At 37.8% G+C, this 26,945-nt stretch overlaps 2 protein-coding genes across 4 annotated transcripts in view; one reads left to right on the top strand and one right to left on the bottom strand.

The window, feature by feature from the left end:
• Positions 1–12,923: 12,923 nt before the first annotated feature.
• On the top strand, positions 12,924–17,204 carry LOC111488660 (PTI1-like tyrosine-protein kinase 3). The gene is made up of 8 exons (XM_023136540.1): positions 12,924–13,110; positions 13,825–14,005; positions 14,998–15,251; positions 15,349–15,475; positions 15,568–15,841; positions 16,085–16,217; positions 16,449–16,535; positions 16,618–17,204. Exons 2-8 carry the CDS (start codon positions 13,912–13,914, stop codon positions 16,747–16,749), a joined length of 1,101 nt encoding a protein of 366 aa, XP_022992308.1. The 5' UTR covers positions 12,924–13,110; positions 13,825–13,911; the 3' UTR covers positions 16,750–17,204.
• Positions 17,205–24,929: 7,725 nt separating this feature from the next.
• LOC111488644 (CMP-sialic acid transporter 3-like) overlaps positions 24,930–26,945 on the bottom strand; it is a 13,075-nt gene continuing 11,059 nt past the window's right edge. For 2 of the 3 annotated variants that reach the window (XM_023136506.1, XM_023136505.1), the window contains exons 12-17: positions 26,500–26,607; positions 26,206–26,339; positions 26,043–26,116; positions 25,647–25,692; positions 25,481–25,547; positions 24,930–25,221 (exon numbers count right to left, since the gene is read on the bottom strand). In XM_023136506.1, the coding sequence (XP_022992274.1) occupies positions 25,497–25,547; positions 25,647–25,692; positions 26,043–26,116; positions 26,206–26,339; positions 26,500–26,607 (413 nt within the window). In that variant the 3' untranslated portion in view covers positions 24,930–25,221; positions 25,481–25,496. Of the gene's footprint in view, positions 25,222–25,292; positions 25,410–25,480; positions 25,548–25,646; positions 25,693–26,042; positions 26,117–26,205; positions 26,340–26,499; positions 26,608–26,945 lie in introns of all 3 variants that reach the window. The other variant, XR_002719229.1, reaches the window with a different exon arrangement.

The following is a 26,945-nucleotide window of genomic DNA, read 5'->3' as shown; positions in this document are numbered from 1 at the left end:
GTCTTCTTAGCGACAAATCTCTTCTATGGGGTGAACTACTTTTCTGCTCTTAGACTTTGGTAGCTTACTCTACTGGTCAAAGCGCTACCTTGTAAAACTCTCGCTCTAATGGGGACAACGTGGTGTGTGCTAATTTGCGCTCATCATTCATGGGAGGTTAGTTGGTGAACCCTACCCAGAGGACTATCCAGTCATCAAAGGTTGGGAGAGCACCCCCCGTGCTTACTAGCTATTAAGATTGCCAGCATAACTCTACGTCCCCTCTCAAGATGGATATGTTGTGCAAGATAATCCAACTAAACTATTGGTAACACATCCCTAACCGGCCTAGTCTCTACTCAACGATACTGGTACAAGAGTGGAAAGGGAAGTAGAAGCATGGATGATACTGTACCAACTGTTAACGATTTGGAAGCTAACTTTCCTTTGTTGGGCTAAGTTGCTACAATATTTCTACTCTTTCACCATGAAAACTTGATTAGCTTATATAGTGAATGAACAATGATCTGAATTGAGGTGTGTGCTAACCTGCTCTCATCATCTATGAATGGTTAGCTGGAAAATCCTTCCACAGGACCATAAAGTCACCAAAGCTTGGAGGGAGCAACCCCTATGTGCCAGCCAGCTACTGGGTCAACTTACGTGGTCCCATGTGCCCCTCTAGGAATGAGTTTATAGCCTAAAGGCCTTGTTCAGGAGACACGAGCCATTTTCACATGGTTTGGGCACCTAGTCGTCTTGACACAGGTCCCCTATTTGACATGTGTCTACTTCGACAATATGATTACTCGAGTACAATCTCGATGGAGCAAGTAATGGAGTGGATAGGTAGCAGAGACTTTGATGACATCGTCACACTACTACCAGCCTGAAGAACTACCTTGGTTATCCTTGGTTTTTGGGGAGGTCTCCTAGGTTCTTAAGGGCTTTTAGGCAGTTTAAATCTCATCTCTCATTTCAAGAATGCTTGGGGTTAGCTCCTCGGGGCTAATCCAAGTCTCTAGGTACACTCAAATCTAGACCTTCGATAGCCGCTCACGATCCTGGGGTTCAGGGTCTATTGGAAACGCTTTAACGTAAGTCAACATGTATACCACACTAGCTGTATCGTCCTAATATTAAATGAGTTCTCTCATGCATGCTTTGCTAGAGATATATACCTATCAATCACCTAAGTACGTAATCCATAATTTAAACTTCTCCTTGGTCATATCTAGGAGCTGAGAAGGTTTATTGGATTCCTAGGGTAGCTAGGTAGCTTAAGTGGGCTTCTAGCGTCATGTTGCTCTGTTCTGACTCCTTGAGTCTTTCTTAATCTAGGAGCACTAGGGTCTAGACCCTCTGACTGTCAGTCACGATCCTAAGGTGCACAGTCTATCATCCTGACTATAACGCCCCAAATTTTCAAATCTAATTAGTGATGTCACCCATGCATACATAATTCATTACACAGAAGCTCATCATAAATAACCTTGAAGAACACAACAAAGTCTTTCATAAAGATTCAAAAATCCAAAACAAACCTATCTCCGAAAATAAAACCTTCAGTAACTGAATTCAAAATAAATCTAAATAAAACAATGTTTAATGCTTTAACTTAAAACAATCAAATAAATGTAAACTACTAAAATTGCCCCTCGTTCACTTCCATGGTATCCTCAACTCCACCGTCAATCGTACATTGGCACCTTGCCTTTACTTGAAAAATGTAGGTAGCACGTGACTTGATTATTTTATGATACTCAGTAAGTCACCCCACTACTGGGGTTAGAAATGCAAACACATGCAACATATGAGCAGGACCTAACTTTTCGTAAACTTTACATGGCCTTGGGTGCTTTTCTATTTCAGGTAGGGTTGAATGTATGGTACTCCTTCACACACGACCCATGTACGCGCACATGGACCTACTAGGTGGGCTCGTATATGTACCCCCTAGGCCTGGCTTGGTCGGACACAACGTATTACATGTCGTCGAACACCACAGAACAGAAAAGGACCCGCATGATATCATGACGAACATAAATATCGTATTTCATTCTTTCGTAACATGGGAAGCATCCCTATGCAAGTGACATACATATACGCATGAGGTCCCTTAACATACCTATCATGGCATTACATAAGGATTGCTAACATCACATATACGTTTGATATGAACCAAGAGACATCAATCATACAATATGCTTCAATGAAGATATGAAGAAAATATTGTTGAAATTATCAAAAGATATTTCAATTCATGGCACATTGAAGAAGAATGAAGTTTCATGTTATAAATTTTGGGTGGATTACATTTTAGAGTAATTTATAGTTATTGTATTTCATTAATGTATTTTAAGACTTTTTATTTACTTTGGTTACAATTACATAATGGTTAATTATAGCCATTAAGTATGAATGTTACAACTCTTGGAATGCCTTTAATAGTTTCATTTTGAGGTTATATAAAGACATGTATGTTGTATTTGTAGGGGACTTGAAAAATATAGTAAAAGAAGCATTTGTGGTCTTCTTTAGCCAATGACTAAGTTTATTTGCAATTCTATGTAGTTTAGGTTGCATGTAGAATCATTCAAGCTCGACATGATCATTCTTGCTTGTGGAGTGATTCGAATCTCAATTAAGTGTTCTTAATTTGAGATATTTGATCAACAAGAATCATTCAAGCTAGACGTGATCGATCTTACTTGTGGAGTGATTCGAATCTCAAACAATGTTCTTGCCTTGAGATATTCGATCAACAAGGTAATCCGAATCTTACTCCCCTTGTAGTGATTCCTTATCTTATAATTTGGTATCAGAGCTTCAGGCTCAAGATCGGATATATGTTTCATTGTGCTTATCTCTTATAATTTTTTTCCTCAGTTTGTGTAGAATGTTCATGTTCTATCACAAAAATATATAACAAAAAAAAAAAAAAAAATCTTATGTTCTTTAAAGTGTTAGATCTGGATCTTATCAACACTTTGTTCTTCTTTAAGATCTTCTAAATCAATTTTCTTGTTGGTAAATTGATTAGATTTTGCCAATCAGAAGAAAAAAAACAATGGAAAGAAAGAAAGCTTATTGATGTTAAATGTCTTTCTATTTTCCTCTTGATTATTATATATACTCTCATATGTTACTATGTCTAAATTAGTCCTTAATCATTTTCTTTCTTTAATTCATTTCTTTGTCGTTATTCGGATTGCTCCTTCAATACCCTTGTTTGTGTTGAGTGTGTTGTCTATTCACTTTGAATTGCACTTAGCTCTATAACATAGCTTGTCTCACATCCCAATTTGTTTTTTGTAGTGTGATTTGTGTGTGCTCAATTGTAAGGATGAGTTTGTAAGGGAGTGACACATTGATTCGAGTGTTGAGTGCTAAACACAAGTGAACTACATTTACGAGTGAATACACGTGAGGAAGCGCTTGTGAGGTCCTTTTTTTCTTTTACCTTTCTTTTGTAGCATGGAAAATCCAGACGACAATACTGACATTACTGATGCACGATTGAGAGAAGCACAACAATGAACCATGGAAAGACTAATTCGAGGAATAGAAGAGTTGACTGATCGAATCAGAAGACTTTTCCCAATTCTACTTCTACATGGAAAAATGATAGTAAGAACATTGATTATAAGCATAGAAATCAAGAGATTAATGAGAAGTCTCAAGCTAAATTTGAGAAAGGGGGGAGTTCTAGAACCGGGAAAGAAAAAGTAGAAAATTCTAATGTTCGAAATAGAGATTTAAAGTGTTGAAGATGTCAAGGGGTAGGACACTATAGTAGAAATTGCCCAAATGCAAGAATTATGGCCATCAAGAAGGGAGATATTGTTACAGATGATGAGACACATGACGACATAAATGAGGAAACTGATGAGAGTGAGGAGTTTAGTGAAGAGGACCCTACACATATATCTTTGGTTACTCGACGAGCTCTAAATACTCACATTAAGGAGGACGACCTAGACCAACGGGAGATCTTATTTCAAACTTGGTGTCTTGTTCAATCTGTACCTTGTAGTGTTGTCATTGATAGCGGTAGTTGCACCAATGTTGTGAGTTCCATTCTAGTCAAAAGACTTAATTTAAAGACACAACTACATCCATGACCCTACAAGCTTCAATGGTTGAATGATCATGGGGAAGTACGGGTAACTCAACAAGCTCTTGTTTCTTTTACTACTGGAAAATATGTTGATGATGTTTTATGTGATGATGTATCCATGCATGTTGGAGATTTATTGAAGCATATTGTATGATTGATGTCTCTTGGTTCATATCAACGTTTCTTACATTACATGGCATATCACATAACTCACATTACGTGACATATTACATAACATGGAAATACATTTCAGTTCCATAAACGTTTCATGGCATGACTCGATAATACTGCGTATATCAATGTCATCGATCAACATTTTCATGACATATAATACTAGCAGATCAACTATCTTTTCATAGCATAAACAGTCAACAGTCAACATCATCCATAACTTTTCATAGCATAAACAGTCAACAATCAACATCATCCATAACTTTTCATAGCGTAAATAGTCAACAGTCAACATCATCCATAACTTTTCATAGCGTCAATAGTCAACATAATCCGTAACTTTTCATAGTGTAAACAGTCAACAATCAACATAATCCATAACTTTTCGTAGCGTAAACAGTCACATAATCCATACATCATATAGTCATATCACATAAAATATGGTGCATGCAGAGGCCACAAGGCACACACCATCATACAACACATAATAAGCTAACTCCAACAGTAAGATCACTTACCTCGATGGCCTTAGCCGAAGTCACTCACAACGAGCTAATTCCAAAGGTTAATTACGTCCTATAATAACCATATAAAAATTTAGGAACCTTTCTAAGAATGTTTGATTAATCCACCACACCTAAATGGTGGTGAGAGTTCTCTTATTTATAATCATTTACAGAATACAGAAATATGGTAAATTACAAATAATATGGAAATAGCAAAAGAAAAGAATAATAAATGAATACAATATATTTGCATTTAATAAAAGGGCAAATATGGTAAGCCGTAATGTAAGGTGCCTTATAATGAACGGTCAACTATCCTTAACACCCCTCGCAAGTTGAACGTCAGATTTGAATGAACGTGAAGCTTGGATTTGAAAAAATTCAAAGAGAGATCGAGAAATACTTTTTGTGAAGATGTCAGCAACTTGGAGATGAGAGGGTACATATTGTTTGCGAAGTTTGCCAGCGATAACAAGTTCTCGAAGGAAATGATAATCTAGTTCAACATGTTCGGCCCACTTGTGAGAAACGGGATTATAGCTCAAAAAAATAGCACTTTTGTTGTCACATAAGAGTAAGGGCTGCTGTGAAAAAGGGACCTTGAGATCATGCAAAAGATGTGTAATCCAAAGAAGTTTAGCAGCAGTTGTGGCAAGAGCACGATACTCAGATTCACAGCTGAAGTGTGAGACAGTAGATTGCTTTTTGGCACTCCAAGAAACGATATTGTTACCAAGATAAATAGAATAGTCGGATGTAGAACTACGAGTATCGGGACAACCAGCCCAGTCAGCATCTGAATAAGCGATGAGCGTACTAGGAACAGTGGATGGACGAAAGGTAAGACCAAAGTGGAGTGTTCCTTTGACATAGCGAAGAATACGTTTGACAGCAAGAAAGTGATCTGCAGTAGGGGCATGCAAGAATTGACTGACAGAATTGACAGCATAGACAATATTTGAACTCGTAATAGTCAAGTACTGAAAGGCGCCAACAAGAGATCTATAGAGAGTAGGATCAGAGAAAGGAGAACCATCAGCAGTCAGGTGTTGAGAAACAACCATGGGAGTGTGGACTAGTTTGCTATCGAGCAACTGAGCATGAGTAAGAATATCTCGAGCATATTTTAACTGACTAATAAAGAGACCATCAGGAGTGGGTGAAGCTTCAAGACCAAGAAAGTAACTGAGAGAACCCAAATCTTTGGTAGCAAACTCAGAATGAAGCTTGCGAGTAAAGTTGTCAATAAGCGATGAGTTGTTGCCGGTAACAATAATGTCATCAACATAAACAAGCAAATAGATAAGGTTAGATTGCTGATGAAAGACAAAAAGGGACGTGTCAGCGCGACTGCAAGAAAACTCAAGTGTGAGAAGAAATGAGCTAAAACACTGAAACCAGGCACGAGGAGCTTGCTTTAAGCCTTAGAGGGTTTTCTTTAATAGACAAACATGAGTGGGAAATCGAGGAACAATATACTCAGAAGGTTGTTCCATATGAACACGTTCAATACGAGTTTCATTGAGAAAAACATTCTTGACATCAAGTTGTCGAAGAGGCCATTTATTTGTGACTGCAATAGAAAGCACAACACGGACTATGATAGCTTTGACAACCGGACTGAAAGTGTCAGTCCAGGAACCTGAGTATAACCTTTGGCAACGAGACGAGCCTTGAAACGCTCGACGGATCCATCAGGCAAATATTTAATACGAAACATCCATTTAGATCCCACAATGTTGGTGTTGGCAGGGCGAGGAACCAAAGTCCAAGTATCATTTTGTTGTAACGCTCAAATTTCTTCATCCATGGCAGCCATTCAAGCAGGATTCTTAGCCGCAGATTTGAATCCTTTTGGCTCAGTGGATGCAAGAAGAGCAGAAAAAAGTTCAGATGAGCCTAAAATACCAAGATTTGCTGGATGATGAGTCTTGAATATACCAGCTTTGGCTCGTGTGATCATAAGATGAGTGCCCAAAGAAGAGGAATCAACAGTAGTTCAATAAAGATCGAATTAGAAGTCGAGGGTGGCAAAGTGGAACTTGCAAGAGAAGTATCAACCTACACAGACTCATCCACAAGGTCAGAACAATTATCACACGGGGATGAACTAGATCGAGGAATGTGCGGTGATGAAGTGGTAGGGGGGATGAATCAATATGATAAAGATGTGGTTCCAAGAAATTTGAAATATGAATAAAGAAAAGAGGTTGGGCCTGGGAGCTAGGGATAGCAGGAAAGTGAGTTTCATCAAATTGAGCATGGCGGGTGATATTTAGTTTAGTGGTGGCGGGATCAAGACAGCGAAACTCTTTATGAGCAGGATTATAACCCAAAAAAATACAAAGAATGCTGCGGGAAGAAAGCTTGTTAGGCATATAATCACGCAAATAAGGATAAACACGACAACCAAAGGGATGAAAATTGTCATAATGTAGAGTGTAGCCATAAAGAAGTTCAAAGGGTGACTTACCTCCAAGAAGTGGAGTAGGCAACCGGTTGATAATATAAGCTGCAGTGCTGAAGGCGTCAACCCAAAAACGAGGAGAAAGATGAGAGTGAAAGAGAAGGGCCAAGCTGTTAGATAAAACCTGAGATTTTTCCTTATTTAGATTTACACGTTTTCTTTAGTAGATTGAATACATTCGTTTGACCATTTGACAAACACGTCGAATAGATTACCAAAGTTTTAGATGACAATTTTGTAGGAAGTGCCACAGATTTAGTTGGCCACTCTCCAGCCATTTTTAAGATAAGTTAGATATTTAAATAGGTAAATCTCTTCAGAAGAAATGAGCACCTCATTTTAAGCAAAAGTCTTCAGCAATTATCTCTCTCTCCATTCTTTTTCGCATCTTTATTTTCTTCCAACAACTTCCCATCAAACGATTTCCTTTCACCGAAAAGGACTTCAATTGCCAATTATCCTTGCCGATTGTCGAAAAACAACACAAGTCAATCTCAGTCACATGACGATGTTTTCTCTCAGCACGACCATTTTGAGCAGGTGTATATGGACAAGAGAGTTGATGGTGGATGCCAGAATTACTTAAATGAGTTTTGAAATAAGTATTAGTAAATTCGGTACCACCATCACTTTGAAATACCTTGATAAGAGAAGAATATTGATTTTCGACAAATTTTTGAAATTGAAGAAAAATATCAAAAAAATCAAATTTAAATTTTAAAGGGAGCCAAGTGAATCGAGAATAATCATCAATAAAAATAACATAATAAAGAAAACCCGAATTTGATTTGACGAGAGAAGAACCCCAAAGATCACATGAATAAGATCTAACACATGAGACGACCTACGTTCATTGCGGGAATAAGACAATCGATGACTTTTCGCAAGTTGACAAGTATTACATAATGATGGAGAAGGTAATAAAGACGTAAGAGAAAGATGACCTTTTCTATTTAAAAAAGAAATAACAGAATGATTCACATGACCCAGGCGAGCATGCCATAAATCATATGAAGCACGTAAAGATTTGTTTCGAAGGATTGAAATAAAAGCAGAGTTGCCGTGCTCCAGCACATATAGCCCTCCATCTTTTTTACCGGTTGCCACCACCCTTCCTGTTTGACGATTCTAGATAGTAATAAGATTATTAGTAAATGTAACGGAGAGAGAAAAATCAGACGTTAATTTACTTATGGAAATAAGATTTTTAGTGAGGTGAGGGACAACCAAGACATCTAATAAGTGAATATTTGGAACAGGAGAAAGAGTACCAGTGTGTGTAATGGGTAGGGATGCACCGTTTCCTACGATCACAGAGTCCTTACCCGTGTAATTTTTAGACTTATCCAAAATAGATGGGTCGGCAGTCATATGGGCCGAAGCCCCAGTGTCCAGAAACCAATCAGAAGCATCGGGTCTAGCAATAGAACATGACGTGTTAAAGGCTTCAGTAAGGTGAGCATGAGAAAAATCAGGTCAAACATACCGTTGGTTGCAGCGGTCAGCATAATGACCCTCTTTGCAGCATATTTGGCAGTGAGGTGGTTGACGACCCTGACTTGAGTGGGTTCGTCCTCGATTAGAAGAGTTGTTTTTGTGAGAATAAGAACGACCTCGCTGGTTGCTAAAGGAAGCAGGGTGGCTTTCATGGGTGTGACCACGATTAGTGGCTGTGAACAACTCAAAACTTCAGCTTTAGAGACTAAATCTGCAAAACAGGAGATGTCGAGTACACAAAGGAACCAGTGCACTTTATCAATGTCCTCGACGAGTCTGCCAATGGCATGAAGTTGGTCACAAATTTTTTTGAAGGCACGACCATACTCAAGCAACAGGTTTGGTGCCAAGTTTCATCAACTGCAAGTTATCCTTGAGTCTCAGTTCACGAGCTTTTGACTGATGGCTGAACGTAGTTTCCAACACAAGCCAAACATCACGTGCAGTAGAGAGACCAACGACAATAGTCATGGCTTCCTCAGTGAGAGAGGAGAGCAGGAGATAGAGAAGCCGTTGATCGGCTGCTCTCCATGCCAAATATTTGAGGTTGAGTGTTGAGGAGGTTTCTGGTTCAAAGCGAGATGGTGAACCATAGTTCCATCAACATAGCTCAGCATGTCTTGACTCTCAAGGAGAGGGAGAAGTTGGCTTTTCCAAAGAAGATAATTGGAGGAAGAAAGTTTGATGGAAGAAGATGATAAGAAGATTCGAAAGTCATAGAGAAGAAAGGATCAAGGTTTTTAAACTGAAAGGCTATGATACCATAAAAATGTTTGATTAATCCACCACACCTAAATGGTAGTGAGAGTTCTCTTATTTATCATCATTTACAGAATACAGAAATATGGTAAATTACAAATAATATGGAAATAGCAATAAAAGGAAAAAATAATAAATGAGAATATATTTGCCTTAAATAAAAGGGCAAATATGGTAAGCTGTAAGCCAAATATCTAGATATTTGCCTTATAATGAACGGTCAACTATCCTTAACACTTTCATAATATACCCTATCTAAATCTCATGCTAATTATCAAAATAAACTCCCAGCACAATATCTTTGTTGGTTAGAGACCATATTGACCTTAGATGAAAAACTGACCTCAGATGGAAAAACTAAGGGCATAAATGACTTTGAAAGGGCCGAAAGCCTTGGAATCGATATATTATAGTGATACCTAGTCGATAATTCGAGCTGCTAAGCCGACCAACTAAACCGCCAAGCTGAGCCGCGGGAGTTGACGGAGCCGACCCGCCATACGCGTGCGGAGCCGCCAGGTTCTTTAGATGTGCGTCTGTGGAGTTGGGCCGCCGATGGAAACGTCAATGGGCTGGTTTAGAGGCACCCGACCCGATTCCAACCCATGTCTTCCTTACCTGCCAGAAAGCGAAACCCTAATTTCTGCCTCCCCACTTCCGACGACGCGCCGACTTCTTCACCTATTCCAATGCCTTTCCGTCACCAACGACCCCCGACGCAACTTCTTGCTTTTGCCGGTCACATAGTGTCTTCGACACAAGCACAACGATTTTGATGTTATATCTTACTTCCACTCGAATCCTTATTCCAAAACAGCAACCCTAGTGTTCAGCGAGAAAAGTTTGGAGAGAAAATCATTTTCAAAGGATGTAAAAGGTTGGGCATACGAATATAAAAATAATCTCAAAACATTTCCCAATAAGGCATTCTAGGATTTTAGAATAAGGAAACTTACAGAAATAGGAACGTTCCTATTAAGCAATAAATGTCTAGCCGAAAATTTGGCGATTTCCAGGGAGATTTCATGAGACCATTTAATTATTTATTTTATTTTATTTTCATAAACTCGAATCGTTACATTGACCTAGGTCATCGTCTAGCAAACCTAGCTCTAATGCCCTAGCTCTGTGCAGATAAACATGCTCCACAGGGAGAACGCGCAGTAAAACACCTGGAACTAAGACATATTATATAATGCACACAAACAAGAAAACAAGCTCAACGGGTAAATAACATCCATTAATCACCTAGAGCATATATCGCAATATCTCATCCTCCTTTTTAACACAATGGGAAGCATATCAAACAACATTCACCATAGATCTCAACAAAGGGGCATTTTGGTAATTTCGTATGTCATGCATAACATACTCATTCATATTGCCCAACTCTTATTTTAGTCATGCATATTCTCTTCCTACCTTAGCATAATACATAAAACATGTTTATTTGAAATCTCAACCTAAGGGCATAACGTTAATTTTATCATAAATACATATAGTACATACTTATCCAAAAATGTCATTTTGAAGTCCTTGAGATCCAGTTTCTAACCACCTAAAGTAAGAAATACTCGCATGCTAGCACATCCTAGGGATCCCTACCAGTATTACTTGTCTAAAGTCTGTGTAATTACTTACTTGGATGACACGTGCCTTCCCGTGCTAGCTTTCCTGTGCTACCATTTTCAAGTTTCAACCTCCTTCCTCTAATGGTAGATCGAATTGGGGAGCTATGTTTGAGGCATCTTCAACATTCGATTCCTTTACCAAACTTGTGGGTAATCTTATTTAGAAGGTGTAAAAAACGAGTTTGAAAGAAAATGGTGGACTATAGCTCTCGTATTTGTAAGAAATCCGAGAGTAAGTAACCCAAACTTTGAGTAGGAAAATGGTGGACTATGACTCACGGTTGAAGGCTCGACTTAACTCGATTCTTGCTCCAAATGAAAGCCTCTACTTCAAACTTTAGAGGGAGTTTAAACCACCATTGAAACCTCCAGAATCCTCGTAAATTTGAGGTTGAGTTTTATGAATATTTTGCTGGAAATATCTTCTCTAATTAATGGACAACCAGTCTCCATTTTAAATTCTAGGCGTTGGATTTGATGAGCTTTCTCCTCTAGAACATACTTAGATTTGATGAAGATTTAACGGTGAAAAATGAAGATGCATTATATTTTCTACTGGATGCTCACTCTGCGGATCTGATTTCTAATCCGTGACATTTTCATAATTCTGTGAAGTTCAAGGGTATTTTGATATTTTCCCATTTATCGAATATTTTTTAAAAATTTTCAAATTTTTTCTAAATGATCATTTTTTCATTTGACCATCTTGAAATTCCTTATGGATAAAATCGGAGAAATTTCTTCAAAATTGTAAAAATGACACTTTTACCCTTTAAGCTTACTTTTTCCATTCCAATCCTTTTCCAATGGTCCTAAATCCACGTGACACTTCATTGGGAGGCAATAATGCTAGGGATTCTTTGAATTTCTTAAACTTTCTTATGTGCCTTTTCTTTAGGCTCCTTTTCGGTATTGCATACTCACTTGTATGAAGCATGCCTTTTTCGAGCTTACTTTTCCACTTATTGGAAGCTCCAAATTTCTTGAAAGTTCCCTTATAAATTCTATTTCAAGTCAAAAAATCGTCGAACATAAGTCGAACATGACAAAATAAGGATCACACGTAGGAGGACATCCACGCGCACAACTCATGAGCGACGTGCACTTCTAAAGAATAAGTCATGCTCCAATTGTACCACGTGTCGTGCGCCAATTGGTTATTTCATGTCGAAGGGCGTGTGTTGGATTCTATAGGCTAGCATTAGTTTTTCCTCAATTTTTCCTATGCTGACACGTGGCACACACAAAGTCAAGTTGGGTTAGATGCAGAGTGGTTCGGACACAAGTGTGGAACTCAGATCAAGTCGAGTGGTTTGGGTCACTAGGTAGCGTTACGACGCATTGCGCCTCCTGTTGTGAGACACATGTCACCTTCGATACCGTATGCATTCACCAACCCTCCGCGAGACACGTGTCGTCTTATACAATTTTTTTTCTAGAATCCGATGAGTTTTCCATTCATTTTATTTTCTTTACATTTTCATAGCTTTTCAAACCAGACTCAAATCACTTACTATTTGTTGAAAAACTCCTAAACTACTGTTAATTTCTTCACGAAAAAATGTGCGATCATCATATTGAAATCTCGACTCTAAGACTCTGTACAAATATTGAAATTAATCGTAGTCGATGCTTAGATGTCGCATGCTCCCACCAAAATATCACACAATCAAATTTGTAGGAAGAAAAACGTTATCTTCTCAATTAAAAATAATTAAAAATAATTAAAAATATCCACATGCGTTGAACATTGAAAGAACAATAGAGAAAGGTGGGAGTTCGTCTTTTGGTTGCCTCTCTCCTCGCTCTTCAAAACAAAAGCAAGAGAGAGAAAAAGAGTAATCAGCTCGGCGTCGGCGTTTGCCTCTCTGTCATTCTATTTTTTTTTTTTTTTTCTGTTTCTTCCCTTTTCTTCACTTCGAATCCAAATCCAAACGCTAAAAAACCCCATCAATTCCCAGACCCCAACACCAACTACAGGTACTCTCTCTATCTCTCTCTCTTGTTCTTCAATTTCTGTTTCGTTTTGATTTCGAGTTTCCAATCTGTTCATTTCTGGTACCAATTTCTTATATTCAGTTCGTTTATAAGTTTCTTTATTCGGTCAATTTCTGCTGAGTTTTCGCCGCTTGATTCTTTGATTTGTTTCAAAACGCGTATTGATGTAATTTTTTTTTTTTTTTTTGTTTCGGTTCACGCTGATTTGGGGATTTGTTTTTACAATCCTTTTTTCTTGGATGTTTCGTATCGTGTTCTGATCTTGATTTCTCTTGCTTTTTTAATCGAAGCCTTGGAGTCTCAATAGGGATTTGCTAGTGACAACAATAATCCATCTCATCAATTTTATAACATTATTTTACTTTTCTTTGAAAAAAATTCTCAAAGTGAATCACCTTTCACTAATTTAAATCTTATTAGTATCAGTTTCTGTCATATCTTGAGGATGATAAATAATAATAATAAAGTGATTTTCATCCAAAAAGTTTTTGTTTACCCAATTCGATGCCAGGTGTACTTCTTCAATGACATCAAGTTGTTTCGAAAACCATTAATCGTTTCTATGCAACCTTTTAAATCTTTGTTATTATGAACTGCTTGTTAGCTAGCTAGGTGGAGTATATTGGACGAGTTTATTATTGTTAATAAATAACACTTCCATGACACTCTTAATGAAACTGTGGCATGATTGTGCAGGCTTATGCCCCTCCTCTTGCCTACCTATTATTACATCCAGATAACAGAAGTACTGAGGGTAATCAATATTGAAGGAAGAAAGTGAGAATGCGCAAGTGGTTTTGTTGTCTTTTTCAAGTTGAAGATCCTAATGAAACAAATGAAAATGAGCAATTGAAAAGCCCCAATAATTTTGGAGATGGTTAGTGTTCTTAGCTACTTTTTGAACACTTTGATCTTCTATATACTTTCTTCCACGCTAACATTTTCAAATTAATGAACCTCTTGGGTAGACACATTGCTCTAAGGATAATGTTTCTTTAGCACATACATGACCGTTTATTTATACAGTATTCAACACTGTGCTGGTCGAAACTATTGGACTTCTCTGGTTGTTGGTCTGAATATTTGGATTTAGGAGGAACATATTGATCTGTAAAAGTCTTTACTTAAATTTTTATTTGTTCAAAGAAAATTTTTGTATCTTGTTTTTAAAAAAAGTCTACCCCAGATGGCCTACTCGACTGGAATAGATCGACAGTTTTCTATTTGGTTCATAAAGAAATTTATTCTGCTTACCCACTCTGTAGATTTGTGCAAATCTCTTAGATTTAGTTTGTTCATGTTCATACCAGTTTCTGGGGCATGAATCAAGGGTTCTGTTGCAGTCAACACATGTTAGCAACTCCATTAGCATTAGACTAGAAGACGTCATGTAACAGCCCAAACTCACCGCTAGTAGATATTGTCTTCTTTGGGCTCTCTCTTTCGGGCTTCCTCTCAAAGTTTTTAAAACGCGTCTGCTAGGGAGAAATTTTCACACTCTTATAAAGAATGTTTCGTTTCCCTTTCCAACCCATGTGAGATCTCACACCTTATTCAAGCGCACAACTCAGTGCTCCTTAGTGAGGTTATAACATATACATTTTTACTTTGTTTCTCCCCTATTGTCTTAGTGAGGTCTATAATTGTTTTTTGTCTCAACTTCCTAGTTCCTATATATATTTCTGTCTGTCTTTTGTTTCCCAATTGACTCAACATATTTATTATGTATATCTTTTGAAATTTTTTTGCTAATTCACTCAATTGGGCGCATTTTAGAACAATAGTGTATGTCCTGTTCATTTTTCTTCTCTCACCCCTTTCCCGAATATGCTTGTTCCGCTGAAGCTGTACCATATTTGATGCATTTAGGTCGCCCAAAGGCCTCAAAAGCGCCAGCTTCTGTTGTAGATGGAACCGAAAAGGCAGCACCAACAATTGAAGTGCCTGCACTCTCCCCGGATGAACTGAAAGAAAAAACTGATAATTTTGGGTCCAAAGCATTGATTGGAGAAGGTTCTTATGGTAGAGTTTACTATGCAACCTTGACTAATGGGAAAAATGTGGCTGTAAAAAAGCTCGATGTTTCGTCTGAGCCTGACAGTAACGTTGAGTTTTTGACTCAGGTTTGTAAATTATTTTTTTGAACATTTTATCCATAGTGAATATCCTGTTTGATATCACGACCTAATATATGGTGTTTCAATATCCTTTGACTGCCAGGTTTCTACAGTATCAAGATTGAAACATGAAAATCTCGTGGAATTGCTTGGATATTGTGTCGAAGGAAATCTTCGTGTATTGGCATATGAATATGCAACCATGGGATCTTTGCATGATGTGTTACATGGTATCCCATCCTCTTAACTTATCTATATGGATATGTTACTTATAACTGATTGAAGATCAGGCAACTTATATAAGTCCCTCTCATGATTGAAGGAAGGAAGGGAGTACAAGGAGCACAACCTGGTCCAGTGCTTGACTGGGTGCAGCGAGTGAGAATTGCAGTTGATGCGGCCAAAGGTCTAGAATATTTGCATGAGAAGGTCCAACCGGCTATTATACACCGGGATATCAGGTCCAGCAATGTGCTTCTTTTCGAGGATTTTAAAGCTAAGGTAGCTGATTTTAACCTCTCCAATCAAGCCCCTGATATGGCAGCCCGTCTTCATTCAACTCGAGTTTTGGGAACTTTTGGATACCATGCTCCTGAGTAACGTTTCTAAAACTCTCTTTCTTGTTCTTGGTTGATTGTATGAAGACCTCTAAATAGATAGTTCGGGGAACTTTTGTGCTTTTGAGAATCATGTTCAATAGCATTTTTATCACTATTCTTGACAAATAAAATTTCAAGCAATGTCTTAATCTTGTGTGCTCAATTTTTCATTGATGCAAACCCTTTATTATTAACCTAACCAGAAACATAAAGAACTGATAATGGACTGTCTTTATGCAGATATGCAATGACTGGACAGCTAACACAAAAGAGCGATGTATACAGCTTTGGCGTAGTTCTACTTGAGCTTTTGACTGGTAGGAAACCTGTTGATCACACGATGCCCCGCGGACAACAAAGTTTAGTCACCTGGGTGAGTTTTGTATATTCCCTGTTAATTTTTTCTCAAAACAAGAACTGTTCCGAGGCACCCTTCTCAAAACGAGGAGGCAAGTAAGGTGCCCTTGCAAAGGCTAGCCCTCCATGTCAGCTCCAAAAAGGCTGTTATGCGTTAGACGCACTGGAAAAACATTATTGGCCCTCCTGTCCAATTAGTGACAGTTGTTGTATTCAAAATATAGCTTGACGTATTTGATTCCTTTAGGCTACTCCGAGGCTAAGCGAGGACAAAGTGAAACAATGTGTAGATCCAAGACTGAAGGGAGAATACCCTCCTAAAGGAGTTGCAAAGGTACTCATTGGAACAAAAAGTATATAAGCTTGGAGTTTGTTCAGCTGATTAACGAATCCACTTTTCTTGTTTGGTGATGCAGTTAGCAGCTGTAGCTGCATTGTGTGTGCAGTATGAATCCGAATTTCGACCAAATATGAGCATCGTCGTGAAAGCCCTCCAGCCACTTTTGAAACCCCCCGCACCTACCGGTCCACCTGCCCCAGAATCTTGATGGAAATGCTCATGGTTGGTTTCGTCCCAAAGTTTGAATCCTTGCGAATGCTTCAAATAGTTTCTCTCTTATATGCAGCGAAATTTGACTGGATAACTTCATGCATACCCCTTTTATTTCATTGTGTAAATGGCGAGTTCGGATGTGGAGAATTGTGGTACCGGGTTTCGAGCCTCGGGAGGTCTTAAGAAGAGTGATGGTTGCTGGATGTGTGAAGTATCTGTTTCTGAATAATAATGGAATTCCCTCCATTTACACTTTCTTCTGTCTTCTCAAAACTGCAGAGTGCAGATTCACACGAGGCTTATAAGGTCTTTTCTTTTCTCTTGTTATATTTTGTTCTTCATCTCTGATCTAAACAGAAACTTGCTTTATGGATTTCGCTTTATATCGAAATGAACTTGAGTCCTATGGGGATTGAATTGAATGTGTATGTAAGGAAAATTTTGTGTGTAGTTACAACTTCTAAAATATGTGAGTATGTATATTTTTAACGAGTTATCTCAGATGTTGAAATGTTTCAAAAAGCAAAGCAATTGTAGGTAGTATTGCTTTAAGAATCATTAACTACGGACGTCTTGCCCACCCTTGCCCTTTTTCGAGGAATTCTTTATATTTAGGATTTTTAGCTTTTCTGACTCATAATAGATGGCTAGGAACAAGAAGAGGCTCAGTAGTCTTTGTCGTTGCAGGTTCTTCTTTCTCCTTCCGTTGAGACGGTTCTTTTTGTTTTATACTGCAACACGAAATCATGAAGAAACTGAAATAACTCAGAAAGAGAGTGGTGCTTGGACATTGAGAGCGTCAATTGTCTTTGTATGACCTAGAAAGAGTAGGATTTTGGATTGACTCCCTTTGCATGACCTAGAAAGAAAAATAAGTTCGTGCTACTCCAAGACACTATTGTGTTGGTCATGGGAGGGGTAGCCTCGACTTCCATAGGTCCTTGGTTCGATCTCTTAATGAGAATTGAGGTCCTTGTGCGAGCGTCTCATTCAAGAACTTGCTTGCTCCGTATGGATTGTCTCGTTTTTCCTCGAGTGCCAGCCGCGGAGAGGAATGTCATCAACTAGGGTGCTATCTGTGAATGATTGATCCATCCAACTAATACCCATCTTGGCTTATCTATACACATGGGTAGGCCAATAGGGTAAGTTCCTCTATTAAATAAGTTGGCTAGAGTCTATTAACACCGATCAACAATATGAGGGACTAGTTGAAAAAGTTGATTCGAGCATATGAACTATGATGGGTGAGTTAAAAGACCAAACCTCTAAGGAAGAAGAAGAGAACACCATTGTTGACGTTTGAAAAGGTTAATCATGACCGAAGTGCATGATTGGAAAACCCACTAGAGAGATCATGAGTTGGTTTGTAACAATTAAGGAATCTCGAGTGTTTTTTAAAGAAAGAGTCCCTCTTTTAAGTTATTTTATTGACCTAATTTTAAGATGAGTGTAGAAGTATATGTTAATTAATACTATATTGATGCTCGATATTGTTCATTTTGACAATTTGCTTTCTCGATTCGCCAACTTTCTATTGATGATAATGGTGCATTGTAACACTACTTGTCGTTGTAGTTCACAAATTGCATTAGCATATCTCTTAAATTAATTTTTAGGTTAAATTAATCAAAATACTTATCAAATTTGTAGGACGTCTAAAATACCTCGAAACTTTCAAAAGTTTCAATAGTACCCTTTAAACTTTAAAAATTGTCTGAAAACATATTTCTATCGTATTTTGGATGGAAAACATGAATACTTTGTTTTAGAAATACTGTTGAACTTTTAATATTATTTCAAAAATATCTTTAAATTTTAAAAAGTTTTATCAATACCTTTCAATTTTTATAAAATTTTAGAAATAACTTTAACTTATTACGTTAAAACAATATCAATGTAATCGTAAAAGTAGCATTACCGCTTATCTTAAAATATACAAATATCTTTTAATATATGGATGAAAATCATTTATCGAAATCTCATGGATTATCTCCAAACCTTTTAATATTACTATTAAAGTTCATGAACATTTTTTAAATGTGGTGCTAATGGTAAATGTATTTTTTTAATTTTTTTTCTTTTAAAAGTTGAAAGTTGTTTTGATTTTTTTTTTTTTTTTTTTAATTAAGGATGTTAATGAAATTTTTGAAAACTTAAAAGGATATTTTTGAAAGTTGAAACGAATTTTGAAACATGTTTCCCTCCAAAACTTATGTTGAACTTATTTGGAAAGTTTTAAAGTAATTTTTGCAACTTTGTTTTTGATAATCTAAGGTATTATTGAAACTTTGTGAAAGTTCAACCGAATTTCTTTCATACAAAATACAAAGTTTTAAGGATACTTTTATTAATTTAGTCTATTTTTTATGACCCATGGACTCAAAACCTATACCAATGATCTATATACTTTTATTATTGAATTCGATTGGAGTGATTCAAGAGGGGTTGAAATCTTTATTACCAGCTCTATAATGTGATGGTTCAAATTTCTGATACTTGTTAATAATGAAAGGTAGGTTTGTTCATTAAAACATCAATTAATTAATTAAATTGAGATTAAGGACCAAAAAACCAACATTTGTCATGTAGGCATAGAAGGACTGGGCAAAGACAGCATGGGCGACGCTGCAAACAATGCATGTGGATGTGGAACGTGTCAAGGAAGCAAATGTGCAGACCTTGAAGAGTAAGTTTGAAAGACGATGAGTCAATAGACGACTTTGCCATGAAGTTGACAACAATCGTCAATGACATCCGTTCATTAGGCGACATGGTGGAGGAGATCTCCATCGTCAAGAAGTTCCTTCGAGTTGTTCCCCTAAGATTCATGTAGATTGTTACCTCTATTGAGCAGTTTGACGACCTTAAGAACATGTCATTGTGGAGAACGCTGGTCATCTTAAGGTCCATGAGAAGAGATTTTATGGTTATAAAGACAGAGGAGGAGAAACTCCTCTTACTCACACATGAGTAGCTTGCACAAACGAAAAGGAATGATGTATCTTACTCTTCTTTTTCAAGTACGAGGGGACGTGACAGCCATAACAAGGAAAATAGAGGTCATAGACATGGTGGCAGAGGAGGTCATGACAATACTTCACAAACCCATGACAATATCAACCCTTGGAAGGACAAGAGTATGATCAGGTGTTACTCTTGTGAAATGGGGTAGAATGCCGCAAGAAGAAGCACAATGAGGAGGCAAACCTCACACTCACGCAGGATCAAGAGCCCACACTGATGTTGGCCAAGAAGATGTCCAACCTGTTGATGCTCAACGAAGAGAAGGTTATGGTAAATCTTCTCACAAAAGGAGAATACTGAGTGGAGACCAACATGTGGTACCTTGACAACGGAGCAAGCAACTACATGAACAGAGATCAAACAAAGTTCAAGGAGCTTGATGAGAAGCTTATTGGAAACGTGAAGTTTGACAATGGATCAATTGTACCGAACCAAGGTAAAGGACCCATCTTGTTCCAGTGCAAGAATGATGATCAACGTTTACTGACCAAAGTATACTACATCCCAAATTTGAAGATTAACATTATCAGTCTTTGTCAGATGACGAAAGAAAAAAGAAAAGTGGAGTTAGCTGACTCGTTTATCAAGATGATCAACAGAAATGGAACCTTGTTGATGAAGGTAAAACAGTCGCATAACCTCTCTATTAATGGCACTTGCAAACCCAACTTGACTATGGCATGCAAGACTTGGGCATGTGAACTTTCAAACACTCAAAATGATGGGAGAGAAGAATATGGCTACATGGCTACCCAAAATCATACACCTGAATCAGCCATGTGAAAGTTGTCTAGTCTCCTAACAAGCAAGACTGTCGTTCCAAGCACAAACCAGTTTCTGTGTTGAGCAACCACTGCAACTGGTTCATAAAAATTGCATGGCCCGATCATTTCATCATCATTGCTCTTAATAAACGTTTTCTCTTACTTGTTGATTATAGTCGTTGGATGTGGGTGTACATGCTCAAAGAAAAATGAGAGGCATTATATGCGTTCAAGAAATTCAAAAAATTCTTTGAAAATGGGTCTGATCACAAGCTGAAAATCTTGCGCACTGACCGAGATGGCGAGTTCTTACCTGAGAACTTCTCAAAGTTTTGCAAGGAGGAAGGTATCAAGCATCAACTCACTGCACTGTACACTCCACAATAAAACGGTGTGGTCGAACATAGAAATCGTACCATAATGAACACCGCAAGAAACTTACTAAAAAACATGCAAGTCTCGACGATTTTCTGGGGCGAGTCAATACGTCATGCAGTTTATCTTCTAAATTGTTTACCAACAAAGGCGCTGGACACTCGCAACCCCTACAAAGCATGGTTTAGCAAGACATCTCACTTCGAGTACCTAAGAGTCTTCAGTTGTACAACACATGTTAAGACTACAAAACCATATATCTAAAAGCTTGATGATAGAAGCCAAAAGATGGTGCACCTTGGCATAGAGGATGGAACCAAGGCACACAGGTTGTATGATCCGCAATATGAGATTATGTAAGTAGAGACGTCATATTCGAAGAAGAGAAGAAGTGGGATTGGTGCAACGTTGGCAATAACAAGCACACTGTTATAGAATTCACTGCTCTGGAAGAAGAGGGAGACACAACAGATCTAGAAAGTACACCGACAGTGACACCAAGTCCACACATGTCATCACCGCCGTGACACCGAATGACATGATGAATTTTCTAGAACCAGAGAGCTCAGGCGAAAGTACAGGAGGATCCACAACAGAAGATGGACTAAAGAAGTTTTGTTTTCTTGCTAAAATTTATGCGAATAAACTTCAAGAAGAATTGGATCCCAAAGAATTAGTGTTGTTCACGGTTAAGGAGTCGATAGCCTAGCATGAGACAGCAACTGAGACAATGTGGCAGGAGGCCATACAAAAAGAGCTTGAAGTCATTAAGAGGAACAAGACGTGGGCACTATCTAACTTACTGTCCAGACACAAGCTCATCAGTTTGAAGGAGGAGTTTAAGTTGAAGAAAAATAGTGAGGAAATGTCATCAAGCATAAAGCAAGACTCATGGCAAAGGGATATGGCTAGACTGGACACTGTATGGTTGATTCTTGCCCTCGCAACTCAATACGGGTGGGAGGCCCATCACTTGGACATCAAATCAGCATTTCTAAATGGTGACCTCCAAGAAGAAGTGTATGTTGCCCAACCTGAAGGGTTCATCACCAAAGTCGAAGAGCACAAAGTGTACAAGTTGTCAAAGGCCCTCTACGGTTTATGGCAAGCACCGAGGGCATGGAACATACATCTGGGCAAGAGGTTAAAGAGTCTAAACATGATGAAGTGCTCACAACAACAAGCAGTGTATACAAGAAACAATGGGGTTAAAACACTCATAGTTGGCGTGTACGTTGATGACTTGATCATCACTAGTACAAGTGTGGAAGGTGCCAAAGAGTTCAAGTAGCAAATGATGAAAGAATTTGAGATGACTAATCTCGAGTTACTCATGCACTACCTCGGTATTGAAGTGGAACAAAGGAAAGATTGTGTCATGCTAAAGTAATCGGCCTATGCTAAGAAGTTGTTGTAGCAATTTAAGATGACAGTGTATAACCGACCAAGTATCCCATGGAAGCAAAGTTACAACTCGAGAAAGATGTTGAAGGAAGCTTGGTGAATTTCACCGAGTATAGGTACATCATCGGAAGTCTAAGGTACTTGATTCATACTCGTTTGGACCTTTCCTATGTTGTTGGAATAGTGAGTAGATACATGAAGAAGCTCACTATGATATTTCATCAAGCGGTTAAGCACATTCTCCCTATGTGAAGGGAACCACAAGCTATGTGTTAAAGTATTAAAGAGGGCGAGGTCCGGAAGAACTAGTTAGTTTTACCAATAGTGATTTAGCTGGAGACATTGACGATAAAAAAAACACTGCGGGAATGACGTTTTATCTCAACAAAAATTTGATCTCTTGGCAATTTCAGAAGCAACGAATTATGGGACTATCTTCCTGTGAGGTCGAGTTCATGGAAGCAACTGCGGCATCATGTCAAGCATTGTGGCTAAGAAATTTGTTGAGTGAAGTGACTAGAAATGAACTAAAGTCAGTAACTCTCTACATTGATAACAAATTTGCGATTGCACTGATGAAGAATCCTGTATTTCACAAACGGAGCTAACACATTGACACACGCTTCCACTTCATACGTGAATGTGTTGAGAAGAGACAAATCGTCATAGAGTTCATATGCACTAGAGAGCAACGTGCGGATATTCTAACCAAGGCCCTAGGAAGGGTCAAGTTTGCAAAGATGCGGGAATTGCTTGGAGCGAAGAATCTCGAACAAAGTCAAGTTTATGGAGGAGATTGTGAGCTTCTACACTTGATTTAGTAGAATAAGTCACAAACTTATAGAATAACTTTAGGAGAATTGTTAGAAATTGTGGACTAAGTTTTATGCTTTAATTAGGAAGATTCTTGAGGAGAAGTTTACGAAGTGCTTTCTCCATTATAAATGCTCATAAGGTTTATGCTCTTCTCGCCGCTACAACAACAAAGAGAATTGAAAAGCTAAGTGGTTTGATCCAAAAGATCTCTCGCCTCAAATTTTTCCTTTACTTCTCTTACTTGTTTCAACATAAGTTTGATCGTGGGTCAAATCCAACCGAAGATTTTTGTGTGTTGTGCAACCATATAGGTACTTGTGATGAAATGGAAGAGAGAACACAGCATGCAGCGAGCGTATGATGGTGAAAGAACTGCGGAGGCCACTTCCATGAAGAACGGACCTCCGTCACTAAAGGAGTTGCATGGGGAATGCAAACGGAGAGAGAGAGAGTACTAAGTAGAAACCCGGAGACTACTTTCATTTCTTTTGTATATTTTTAACGTGTTAGTGCGATGTGATAGCCTAAATGTAACTAACTCGAGACTTTTGTGATAAAAAGTAAGACCAACAGATATTTGTGTAAATTTTAACAATTTTAAACTGCAGAGCCATAAAGGACTATGTGAGATCTTAACATCGTCATGGCATGCTCAATTATCTATTAATCTAGCTATGTTAAGTTCTTTAATCATTATTGTAGCTCACATAGGTATGTGATTCCCTTTTACCCATATCTAGATACTGACTATGGTACACAACTTTCATTGTTCACACATCATATGTAAATGGGTGGATTTCTCATAGTTGGTGCTGTCATATATGGAGCCATTTTTATGGTAAGAGACTATGATCTAAGTACTCGCTCCAACAATCTATTAGATCGTGTATTTAGGCATCACTACGCAATCATATCACATCTCAATGGGTACTCTTCGATGCTCTGTTGGTTCCTTTAAGAGAGAACAAAATCACTTGACATATCAAAATTCCTAGAAAGTATCTCAAACATGTCCTTAATTGTGATTTGCTTCTTCCCCACAAACCAACAAACTAACTAAAAGTACCATGTAACTTTGTCAAAATAAATGGAAAAATATAAATAAATATGAGAACATAAAAACTCCCACCACATTTATATGTCTAATTTACATTAATCATTGCATTTTAACAAATTTTATATGCTAAAATTATGCATAGACGTTTAAAATGGAATTCTAATCAAATATCAGAAATTGATTGACTAATTAACTTGTGAAAAACTTAAGAGTTCAAATTCATACAACTATACGTTTAGAGTTTTATTTAATCCAACTCCAAAGGTTAGGGATATAAATGGAATGTTTGTTCGTTCCATTTACAGATTTCATAAAATTAAAATAGATCATTGAACACACACCCTTCCTTGAAGCAAGTAAAGATTTAAGAGTTATTGTCCTCCCAAAGACATACAACCTAAGTGAAAACCCAAAATGTTCTGATAATGATTATAATCAAAATTATATTTTTAATTCAAATTCTAAGAACTTCTGAGCCAACTTTCCACTAAAAATCACATGAGGAACAGTTCCTTGTTGTTTATAAGTTAAGATAGTCCATCAAAGTCAGCATGCTGAGAAAAATTTCTCCATTCCCAATTAAGCAGACTTGATGACACCTTTCAAGCAAAGAAAATGTATCTAATGTATAATATTTCCAATATATGTATAAGATATAGTTTTACCATAGGATCTGAATTGTAGCACTACATTTTCAGGGGGGGGGGGAAGGATTTATAAAAATTAGAGATATTGGAAGGAAAGAGAAAAAATATTCGTTATAATCAGTCTGAGGTAAAGAATAATAATACATGCTACTAAAACCACAACTTGAAAAGAAGGTAAGAGCTATATAGACCTTGGTATATGATAATACCCATATTATTATTACCTAATCTAATCTGTAGCAACAAAATTTTCATTTCCAAACCAATCTGAGCAACGCTCTATTGCAACCTTGGAGGGCCTCATCAAAAAAAAATTTATTGATAAAGGTTGAGACCCGTCGTCGTCGTTGTCTTCGTATGGTCCGATGTACAAAATCCTGCAACAGAAGTTGATGATGTGATTTGATGTCAAACTCTAGCTTATAATGCCGAATTTCCAGCTTACAACCTTGATCAGCCAAGAGGTCATATCTAGTGTGTACTGACTCTATTGTGACCAGAGTAGATAGATTATGGAATCACCAAACTTAACTATCTGGTGAATTTGGAGCTCCTTTTTTGCTAACTTGAGAAGTTAAATAGTAATTGTAAAGAGTTGTTATAAAAAGAAAGAGAAAAAATAAAGCATCAAAATACCATGTCCACAAAAAGCTTAGGTTGGAAGAAGTGGCTTTCTCTCATCAGATTCAACAAGATGACTAGCCTGCAAATAAATCAAAGGCATGTCATTCACGGTGCGTAATCCGAGAATTTTTCATAGAATACTCTGAAAACAAACTCAGAAGACGAGCCAAATCCCCACCTCTTCATTTGCTCCTGCTGCCATATTTACGAAGGAACCCTTTGACCTGGAAAGGAAAATCCCAAAAAACTAAATATCCAGAAAGAAAAACAATCCAAACAGGTTTTCCACCGATGAACAAATCAGTCTCCAAATCATAATCAAAGAATTTTTCATGGTGAGATCCCACATCGGTTAGAAAGGAGAACAGAACACTAAGAGTGTAGAAACCTCTCCCTAGCAAACGCGTTTTAAAAAACCTTGAGGGGAAGCTCGAAACGGAAAATCCAAAAAAGACAATATCTGCTAGCAGTGGGCTTGGGCCGTTGGTTGAAATTGTTTTAAGTATAACAAAAATGAACCCCATGAAAACTAACCACACCAGATTGATGTCTCACACTATGTATAAGTTCCTACCTCTGGTTATCCACATCCACCATTTCAGTAACCCCATTCTGCTCGTCTTTGACTTTTGAGAGGGGTGAGAAGAACTGAAACACAATATCAAGAATTAGTGGTCGATAATTACGTTCTTGATAGCATATTTAGACTTTTCAGTGTTATCCCCTCCACGAAGTACCTGGTGCATAGAGATGAACACTATAGATATTCCCAAGACAAAGTTCATAGTCAACTGATGACCAAACATGATGGCTGACGCTATGCCTGTAAATATGGTAGCAACTGTTGAGGAGTACTTCTTCAGAATTGTATCTGCAAGATACAAAATAGAACTCTAATCAGACGTGAGATATTATTAATACATGGACAAAAGTGACCAGAAACTTGTAATATTACAGCAGTTTTCTACATAAGAAAAATGAATGCTTTAATCAAAAAAATTATTGAGAAGCCTTTTAAAAGTTTAGTTTACCTGCATATTTGAAGAAGAAAGAGGATAGAATTCCTTGTGCTGCATTATTAGCTATAAGCAGCATTGTGGCTTTAGAATGACCTTGGAGTATATCAAAGCTGCTAGGACCTGACATATACAAAAAGCCAGAAAGCAGCTAATCAGAGCTCTAAAATGCCATTGAGCTAATACATTCACATTGAAGGCAGCCAAAATCAAAGACAACCTGAAAATGTTGAAAAAAATGCATAATTGGCAGCTTTTGATCAAACATTCCAAACAAACCAAACATTTAATTCATTAAAAAATATCTAATCTGAAGAGAATTTAGTAAGAGAACAAAGTAAAGAATATAAAATGGCCAACACAGTAGGAGTGAGATTATAACATGATAGTAACGCTTACGCCCCCCCCCCCCCCCCCCCCCCCCCCCCCCCCCCCCCCCCCCCCCCCCCCCCCCCCCCCCC

The sequence above is a fragment of the Cucurbita maxima genome, unplaced genomic scaffold (assembly GCF_002738345.1).
Source record: "Cucurbita maxima cultivar Rimu unplaced genomic scaffold, Cmax_1.0 Cma_Scf00013, whole genome shotgun sequence".
Lineage (NCBI taxonomy): Eukaryota > Viridiplantae > Streptophyta > Magnoliopsida > Cucurbitales > Cucurbitaceae > Cucurbita > Cucurbita maxima.
Note: the sequence above shows the minus strand (reverse complement) of the source record. Positions and strands in the feature narration are given on the sequence as shown.

What these genes read in the sequence shown, in the direction of transcription:
- LOC111488660 (XM_023136540.1), top strand. Translation starts at nt 13,912, where the DNA reads ATGCGCAAGTGGTTTTGTTGTCTTTTTCAAGTTGAAGATCCTAATGAA. An exon ending in ACGTTGAGTTTTTGACTCAG is followed by an intron (nt 15,252 to 15,348) that starts GTTTGTAAATTA and finishes TTTGACTGCCAG; the next exon opens with GTTTCTACAGTATCAAGATT. An exon ending in CTCCTAAAGGAGTTGCAAAG is followed by an intron (nt 16,536 to 16,617) that starts GTACTCATTGGA and finishes TTGGTGATGCAG; the next exon opens with TTAGCAGCTGTAGCTGCATT.